Source organism: Mya arenaria, chromosome 15 (genome assembly GCF_026914265.1).
Source record: "Mya arenaria isolate MELC-2E11 chromosome 15, ASM2691426v1".
NCBI classification, from domain to species: domain Eukaryota; kingdom Metazoa; phylum Mollusca; class Bivalvia; order Myida; family Myidae; genus Mya; species Mya arenaria.
In genome coordinates, this window is record NC_069136.1 from 10,710,777 (window position 1) to 10,720,886 (window position 10,110).

At 34.6% G+C, this 10,110-nt stretch overlaps 1 protein-coding gene across 1 annotated transcript; it reads right to left on the reverse strand.

Annotated features, from left to right (window-relative positions):
• Positions 1-1,981: 1,981 nt before the first annotated feature.
• Positions 1,982-8,249, reverse strand: LOC128219098 (lysosome-associated membrane glycoprotein 2-like). The gene is made up of 9 exons (XM_052926919.1): positions 8,150-8,249; positions 7,330-7,389; positions 6,841-6,947; positions 6,052-6,253; positions 5,466-5,648; positions 4,851-5,086; positions 3,263-3,494; positions 2,751-2,930; positions 1,982-2,248 (listed from the first exon to the last, which is right to left on the reverse strand). Exons 2-9 carry the CDS (start codon positions 7,367-7,369, stop codon positions 2,103-2,105), a joined length of 1,326 nt encoding a protein of 441 aa, XP_052782879.1. The 5' UTR covers positions 7,370-7,389; positions 8,150-8,249; the 3' UTR covers positions 1,982-2,102.
• Positions 8,250-10,110: the final 1,861 nt, after the last annotated feature.

The following is a 10,110-nucleotide window of genomic DNA, read 5'->3' on the forward strand; positions in this document are numbered from 1 at the left end:
AATAAACATGTTTGGCCAATCCCAAAGTTTAAGTTTGTGAATAAAATGATCTACATTGTAATGTTTCAAAGATCTTATAACAACATTCTTATGCATATTATACGTCTTTTTCTGTGTTTTACGCGTACAAAAATACAGACAAATGATCACTGAGACCTATCGGAAGAGTACCAGACTGAACAATATTGTCTTGATGGCTACATAAAATGTGATCTAACACAGAAGATGAGGACTCTGAGATTCTGGTAGGGTCATTTATAATCTGTTTTAGATTAAAGATATTAAGAACTTGTTCAAACTGATTTCTTTGCAAAAAACAAATGTTAAAATCACCAAGGATGTACCATTCTGAGTCAGATCTAACCATAGATAAAACATTTTCAAAAATATCAACAAAATCTGTTTGTTTAGGTGGTCTATAACATGACCCTATTAAAATAGGTTTGAGTTTTGGTAATAAAATATCAGCCCACACTGCTTCAAGATTGTCCTTTTCTAGGTCCCGTCTTTCGGTGAACGCCAGATCTTCATTAACGTATAAGCATACTCCACCACCTTGTCTGTTCCGGTCCTTTCTGATCACATTGTATCCTTGAATTTGTATTTCCGTGTCCATAACTGAATTGTCTATATTTTGGCATTAAATGTCTCACTTCGGGCAACTTTGGTAATAGAGATCGTATGTTGAAATGCATAAAATGAAGTCCTTTAAGTTCAAAGCAGTTAAAATTACTACACGATTCGGCAAAACTATTGTCATGATAACCAGGCAGAATTCTATCATGAATATCGTTTAAATCATCAAAAAGATAAAAAGGTAATAATTTAAAAGTACATATCCGGCAAGTGAAATAGAAAGATCCATTAGATTTGCATACGTTTGAGTAGAAAGAATCACTTATCTAACCAGAGCATCTTATATGTGTCCGGATTTCGCAAAAATCACAGTTGACAGCTTTACTACGGGCAGTTACACCTTTTCCACAAACTGAACAAGGAAATCTAGGTTGTCCCCCTTCCTTCATATTTGAAAATCCCGAATTATCAACATACTTGTCCTGTTCAATGGGTCCAGGGTGCGGGTGCACGTCACCACTTAGTAGAAGGAACACGAAAAATATATATCTTGGATTAACCTTGGCATAATACTTCTGAAGGTTTTTAATCGTTCTCATGGAGAATACAAAATGGCTGGGTGCCACTTCAACCACTGGGGGCGAAAGGTACGAAAGAATTTCAAACGTGAAAATACTGTTTTTGTAGAGTCGAAACTGCTGACAAGTGTTTTTTCGCATGGAGAATATTTATGTTTGTTTTAGGCTGGTTGGTATCGTTGTATTCCACTGTTTTAAAATATATTTGAAGAAGTATACAGGCGATTAAAATTCCACGAAAAGCCACCATCTTGAACGACTAGACTGTTAGCTCCTGTATGAAACAAAATTAAATGTCTCACCAGTACGTTCAGAAGAAAAAGTGACTCTACACATATGTTAAAAAATAATTAACTCTTCCTCTTTATAAAGCTTGAAAGTCCCTCTTCGATAATTTCTACGCCGGGATCCGAACACTATCAAGCGTTTACGTTATATCTCCTGTGGAATTGTTGTTCGATTTTATTGAATTTATCATAAACGGTACGGTTGTTGGCAAAATGATTGTTCACTGTTGATTTCCCATCTTTTAAGTTAAAGTTCCGTCTTTTTCCTCTTTGTTACTCGATTTCTTGCGCCGACGTCAAACCAAATTTGAAGTTTTCCAAAGTTCACACAATCCATCTTGATGAAAATTGTACCATAAGACGTGAATTTTAATTTGACATCGTTTGATAATATATTTTTTTGAATATTGCTTAAGAAATTATGTTAAAATAATTTATTTTTGTTAAAATATATAAGAGCGTCATTTTTTTACAACTTGTTATGATGACGTCATTTCCGGACGTGGAGGTTACTCCAACAAAAACATCAGCATCGAACTGACGGAATCTTAACCAGCGGCATTTAATACTTGAACAGTGTTTTATTAATCTTATTTCATTGGACATTGTTGTATAAATAATTTGTATACATCATATTATTGAAAAAGGCACTCAATTACTTTCATAGCTGAATGTAACCTATTTTTGACCTTCGACGACTTAACATGTATACAAGGAGAGCAAAATCCACAACTGCAGCCAAGATAGTCCCAACGATCATTTCAGCGGTGAAACCTATGAGCGCATCGGCATCACAATCGGTAACATCTGGAAAAAAGAGTGCGATTGTTTACCTTTGGTTTAACACACGCCTTGTATTTATTCTATACTTGCTTAAGAAAATAGTTCGTCTATATATGATAAGAGAACAATACACCTTGTAAAAGAGTTTGATTGACAATGGGAAGATTGTTCAGAACTTTGCTAGAATGAACAACGTTGTTAACGGCATCTTTGTTAACTTGTTAAGGTGAAACATTTCATGGAGGGCTAATATACTTAGGTAAAACAATCTTTGCTGAATCAGTTTGCTAGATATTCGTGTTAAGTACAACAGATCACATGTGTGTTCATTAAACTTTCAGAGTATTAAAGATTTGAACGTTTACAACGAACCAGTTAACAACGTTGTTAAATCTAACATTCGATTAAATGTTTACACAATGAGGACACATACTTTACAATTCCGGACAAAAATATATCCTGTTGCCACAGCGAATACAAAAACCAAAAAAATAAAGTATAATAATAAATGTGAAAGTCCCATTACCATCTTGACTGAAGTCAGAAATATCTGTCTGATAAGCTGCATACTGCAGATTCCACGTCTCAAGAGTTATTCCCCCTTTCAAGTCCGTCTTTGTATCTGCATTGCACAGATAGGAGCCATCTGTATGCGTCTTAAATGCTTGCATTAGGTTGTTGTTTGACGAATTGAATGGTTGGCTGGCTAAAATAGGAAAATAGGTTCAAAGAGGTTTTATTCAGCAAGTAAATCAGACGTATACTTTAAACATTGGAACCTTCAACCTGTAGCAAACGATAAAAATGTTTGCTTACGAAATAGGGCTTTCCAAAGGCCAAAAAGGAAAATAACGCACATGCATGTTGTATACATTATATATATGTATATATTCTGAAATGTCGAACAAAACAAAAAATCAAAATGTAAAGAGGCAAAATCTTTTACAAAATTAGGAATAATTAAGTTATAAAATAAGATATTAGTTTCAACCCAATTTGCAGTACTGGTAAAAGTAATGTTGACTTTGGTAGACCTACCATCTATTGCGTTAGGGAAAAGTTCTGGTGTGTATTTTCCCTGTACACTCAATGTATCCCACCAGACATTGTCACCATCCTTGCCAAAGCTGATATCTATCACGAAATCCTTATGGAAAGTGATACTCATCGTCTGGTTCATCATCATGGCATTGAGGGCATTTTCCAGGGAAGATGAATTACAACTTCCTGTCACTATGGGGCTTTCTACTCCTATCTGAGCAGTTTTGTTCTTAAAATAATCAACATAGCTTGATTTCATCAGTCCATTACTGGGAAAAATGTTAAATTAACTTTCTCTACAAAATGACACTTAATCTAATTACAAAGGAAGCTTCGGCGTTTATTGATGTCATCACTAATCTGGGAAATACTATAACCAAGGTATTTTTATTGTTATTATAGAAATCATCTCCATGAACAGTACCCATTCTATTCTTAACTTAAAGCTGCACTCTCACAGATTGAACGTTTTGACAACTTTTTGTATTTTTTTTCTTCGAACGAGCCTATTTTTGCGAAAATCCATGGAGACCAGTTATATAAGAATGCTGTCAAAAAATTAGATCACAGATTTATATAAATAAGTTCAAAATTTGAGGTTTTATGAATTTTTCTTAAACCGTTATTACGGTTTAACCCATAAAACATGAATTTTCGTACGGAAATATTAAAATCTACGATCTTATTTTTGTCAGCAATCTTATATCATTGATTTGCTGATATTTACGCAAATATTTGCTCTTTTGAAGACAAAAACTAAAACAAGTTGTACAAATGGTATATCTGTGAGAGTGCAGCTTTAAGGCTGAACTTGAAAATCCAATGATGAGACAATTACTCTTGCATTAAATATATTACACCTACTAGTATTATGGTTTTAGATTAAACTGTAAGTTAACCACAAACTAATTATAATTTAATTATTCAAAGTTGATGTGAATTAACTGTTTCACATATTGAACACTGTTTTAATTGTGCTAAAAAAATCGTACAAAGCAAGCTGACGGCAAGTAGGTCAACATTAAACAGAAAGGTTCTGTGTTACAGCCTGTTTATAACTTATTACAAGCGTCACTGTTCACATAATTAACATTTATCGTTATCAAGATTCTTGTATTTTTAGGTTGGACTAATAATTTTCTAAACTGGAACTACATATACAAGACAGTAAAAGCAAAAGCGTGTAGAGACCCCCCTCCTAATGAGGATACAAACGCCAATTTGAATTTCTCAGGTCATAAAGCATGTTGTCAACAACAATTACTATTTTAAAAGTTAGAGTTATGGCCTTGCTACAAACTTGTACATTACAATTCATGACAGTATCTGAAACAGATTATGAGCATACAAAACTGATAAAGACAAAGGCATAAAATTGTCCAACACAAATCACACTTAGGGGTGTTTAAAGAGATATTATTCTCAAGATAAACATCACATTAAAACATGATTTGACCCCCCCCCCCCCCCCACCCCACCCCCCAATCCTAGAATATCTACTTCTCCCTGTTTTCAAAGTCTAGCTTATTTCATGCTTTGACTTGTACTTTATTGAAAAGACTAGCTTATAAAACCAGACTCTCACCGTATCATTTGTCTGGTATTGTACAATGATCATCATCTGGGCCTTCAGAAGGATACAGGTCTTATTGGCATCATCTTTAACGCTCAAAGACAGCTCGGGGTGGTTTGAGGGATTTGGCGCTGGTGTTGTTGCAGTTGGTGCTGTTGAAGTTGGTGTTGATCCTGTCTTAGTTGGTGCTGTGGTTGTTGATGGTGTTAGTGTGGATGTTAATTCAGCATCTGCAGGACAGTGGTCACCTTGGAATTTAGAAGATTTTTTTTCGTTAAAGTTCACTTTTCAACAAAAACTATTAAGTTACAAAAGCATGCTGTTTTGTTTGGGTCATTTATGTTCAAGTTAAACTATTTACACACATTTATTTATAAATCTTGTAGCAATACTGAATAGATGTGGCAGAAAAGAAAACACTACAGGTGTCAGATTGACAGAGCAACCCGAGGTAACAACCAGCTGGGAGTCTGGGAGATGTTCATTTTTTCCGCTTAAGTCCACGATTATTCGTATAGTGCAAATTCCATGAATACAATTTATCGTATCAAAACAATTTTTTCCAAGTTCCAAATTCTTACCAAGTTTCACTGTTGAACATATAAATACATTAAAACATACTAGTACCTTTTAAAAAAGTTCCATTTTCAATATTAAACGCCTGCATATGAACACGTGTAAACTTCAATTCCAGGTTGTAAGTGTCATTCATATCTGACTTGTTTCCGTCATATTTCTGCTCTGCATCACACTGGTAGGAGTTTTCCATACTGCTCACTTGGTTAATCTCAGTTGTAATAGAAACTGGGTCTAAAATGCACAAGAATAAAGATATTAAATACACATTGGTTAATACTTTCTTGTTTGTATATCAAATAAATGTGTGTGTAAAATTAATGTTCACTACTACATGTATTACATATATAGTTTGTGCTGATCTGACCATGTAGCAAACATATGTTAAACGTATATTATTGCTTTCATCATGCAAATTAAATACATGAACAATATTTTTATGAAAATCTACAGAAACAAGTCCAGTAGACGAACGTTTACACATAAACCCCGTTTAATGGCACAGGGTAATGCTAATGCCATAGGACACAAAAACAAACAATCACAATCCAGAAATATGGAAGAACAGCACAAAACTCCACAAACAAAACACTACATATATAATAAATAATACTAGGGGTGCTCATCAAATTCTCACCTGTCATTCCATTCTTGAAGACTATATCAGGCACAAACTCTAAGTCCATAACAACATTCACCATGTCTGAACTGTTCTTGAAGGTAAACTTGAAGGTAGAATTATCCTTATGAAACCTTACTTGCACAAATGGATCAATATTTTGCCCCTCACACGTTCCATCTATTACTGACAGATCTTCAAACGTCCACAGTGGTACATTCTGCAAAAATGGAAGGGAAGATCACTTACAATTTTTCCACCCATCCTGAAGTTTTTAAATGATATTCTAAACCTTTCCAAACAGCATTTTTTTCATTTCCAAATGTGACATGTAACTCCAATTTGAAGATGTTGGCGATAAGATTATCCCACATCTTGGGGCAAATTCTCATTCCAAAAATGCATAGAATAGGGCTAGCTACATTCTATTTGAGAATCTAGATTGACTAAAATAGTCAATTTTATTTTGGTAAATAAAGATCTAGTATGATATAAGCTTCAATTTGATTAATACTTAAAACTAATTACAGACATGTTATACAGTTACATCATTCAATCAAGCTGCTGTAACATTAGTCCAGGGAGGGGACAGTGTGGGCATATAGGGGACCTTAGACTGCGAGTGACTCGGGATATTGACTTGTCCAGTGAGACAGCCACCAAGGAAACTAGGCTTGGTCGAATGTTTTTTTCACAGGATTGCCGATGCCTGAACACCTATCACCAAATGTCACTGCTCCAGAGGTGGAATCTAGACAACAAAGTTGCAGTTTGTCCGACGCCTCACAAAATAGATATGTGCATTACCTTTGTTGTTCCATTTCCTGTCCATGACAAAGAGTTGTAAGAATCAAATTTCAGCATAACACACGGCAGGCCTGTCTCTGGGAATTTTATTGGATAGTCGCAAACACCTGAATAGAAAATAAGTGTGGGGGACTTGTGTAGTGGTATAAAAACATAAACGTGAATGTATTCATTTTATATTTTATGTTCAGGTAGAATTGCACATATGTCACAATTATACACAACTTTATTACTTAATAACTTACCTAGGTAATTGGATTTATCTTCTTAATACATTATGTCAGAAGGTTGCAATATTTAATGGACTTACTGATAAACCTTATCAAGTAACTGGCTCTTCAGTTGTATAGGCAAAGAAATATCTAGAACGATATAGGTTTGCTGTGTTTTAGACTTATGTCATTCGCTGACTCGTTTGTTATTCAACCTACTCGTAATACTATGTTGTCTTTATCAGCTGCGACATACATAACAGTTTTACGTACTTACAACATGCAATACAAACAGCCAGCATGCTTATCAGCCTCATGATGCCAGTGGAAGCTGCAACTATAAACATTAGTTACATGCATTTCATTTATGCAATATTGCATATTTCTTAATGACATTATATACTCATCCTAAAATGAAACAATACAAGTGAATCAAGATGAAGACTGCTTCTTCTTGAGTACGTATGATTAACGTGAGCAACGTCTTGGTTACGTATCACTTGCATAAAGGGAAATATTGTACATTAACAGTTATGGCAGGACTGTTGCATCTGTTAATTTCTGCATATGTCTTCTCTGATAGATTTGTAGCTATTCCCAAATCAAGGATAGAGAATCATATCGAGTCTTATGTGACGTCATCAGACAATGAACAGAGCAATACATATGGTTTATCCAAATTCTGTCCTTTATCACTCAATCTTACATGACACATTCCTTTTTAACTTTTAGTTGAGTTTTTCCTTTATACATAGGGTCCATGTACGACGTGCGACTTTTAAAAACAGCTGAGTCGTTTTCGCTTTTGTTTACATGTAAAAACGATAACACTGCCCAATTTTATAGAATCAAATAAATGTCGATCTTGTTGTTTTGAAGGAAAACGCTAACTTCTCTTTTGGGTGAGTATATATAGCAGAGGACATGCCACATGTTTGGAATAAATCGGTAAAGTGTTTTAAGGAATTTTTTATTGGTCTATATACATATTAATTTCAAAATACCACGCGTGAGTAAATATTATTTTAAGCAATGCAGGTGTACGTACTATTAAACATTGAAGAACATTATTACGTAGTAACTTTCAAAACACTTACCTTAATTAGATTAAGCCCAGTACTAATTCAGTTATCATGAAAATGACAATTAAATGGTCCTATCAATTTCGAATACAAACACGTTCATTAGAATAACGATAGATGAGACGTCCGTATAAGATTATGAAAAAAACTTACTATCTCTCAACTATTTGCATATATATGCATGTTTACATTAAATGTTTCATTACAGGGTATTCATTTGTTATCAAAATAAAATGAAATTATCAATTTGCGTAACGAATGCAATTATTTAAGCCTTGATAAATACAAATAAAATTGTTGATAAACTTGATAAGAAACTAACTTCCTCTTCGTCACAGTTTGATACCAGTTGTCCATTGTAAGGTTTTATTCAATGATACAGGGGCAATGATAATATACAGTGTCAAGTTCATGTCTAGATTCAGACGCAAAAAACACACACTTTTATCGAATTACAAACAATCATCTTTTTTCCATTTGTTTAAAAAATAATGAGAATAATTGTTAATTATAATAATTGTTCGAATAGTAATAAAAGTTAGCAAACTTCATCAGAAAAAAAACCTAAAAAGAAAGATTCAATAACATGATGATTTGCAGTTTTTTACAATTGACTCTAAACTCAGACTTGGGACTGTTTGTAATCAAAGCCCCAGGACAAGTCCAGTGACAAAGACACGAATACGAATACCCTGTTCAAGCTTCATGCCCCCATCACACTAGGCCACGGGCCCACTACGTCCTCCAAAATCTGGCAGGACGCAGTCAACGTAGAAGGAACGCAGTCAACGCCGATAAGGACGTGATATGGTCTTTATGGACGTGAAGGGCGTGAGCGAACTTTAAACATGTTAAAAATGTAGTGAGGACATGGTCGCCTCAGGACGTAGTAGGTTGTCATTGCGTAGTTGTTACATCAATGGAGTTCTCATCACAACCTCTCCACGTTTTACAATGACTATTGTACGTTCGCGTCATTCGGTTGTTAATACGTGGTTTTGGTGCTTAACACGTCTTAGACACGTTTATATCAGGTTCTTACCATGTCCTGTCAGGTCCGGAACAGAAATCATGTATAAATACGTGATTCAACTTCCCTATAACTTAATGCTATACTAGCACTTGATATGAATGAAAAATAGGCCAGTTATAAATAAATTTCAGTAATTCCATCTCGATCCTATTAAAGGCTTTACAGAATGTAAACGAGAGACAAATATCATCACAAAAAAAAAAAATGCACACGTATCGAAATGAACACTTTCTATATTCATACCATTTAATGAATACGAAATGTTTTTTACAATAAATACAAATATGCTTTTATAATATTGTTCTCGAAACCATTAAGATGTTTTTGTTGTTAATTTTCCGCATAAGCGTCCAATTTGGATGTGTTTTGGAGATGGTTCACTATTGCAAATAATCTTAATTAGAGATTAATCTGAAATTATGCTTTATCCATAGGTTGATAAACAAATGCATTATCAGACGACAATAGCGGCGCATTTAGGCAAAGTTTTTGTTTCGCCTGACGGCAGTTACCCTCTTCAAGTGAGAGTTGTAAAATGGATTGCTTTACAATGCGGATGGTCGTTCTTTGTGCTGTGTTACTTCTGTCGTGCACGCCTTCATGCCACCCATATACGGCTGATCAAGTGTATACAGTCCTTTCTAGTCGACTAACAAATGTCGAGATCAATGTTCAAGTTAACAACGATAAGTTAAAAGATTTTGAAGAAACGCAGGGAAATCCATCTACATCGGGACATCATCTCGAATTGCCAGAAATCTCTCAGAAGATAGAACAGAACCTGGCAAAGAATGTTCAACAGAGAACCCGAGGTTTGTCTCGTGCCTTCGCAAAAGAGAAGAGATACCTCCAGGATTTCATAGAGTCTGCAAGGTTAGAATGCCAAGCAGATATAAAGAATCAAATGAAGACTTTGGAGAAGAGTCTTAGCGAAAATGTACAA

Coding starts and splice junctions, on each gene's coding strand:
- LOC128219098 (XM_052926919.1), bottom strand. CDS start 7,369: ATGAGGCTGATAAGCATGCTGGCTGTTTGTATTGCATGTT. Junction 6,948..7,329: donor GGCTGTTTGTATTGCATGTT/GTAAGTACGTAA, acceptor TTTTCTATTCAG/GTGTTTGCGACTATCCAATA. Junction 3,495..4,850: donor AATACCAGACAAATGATACG/GTGAGAGTCTGG, acceptor GATTATTTTAAG/AACAAAACTGCTCAGATAGG.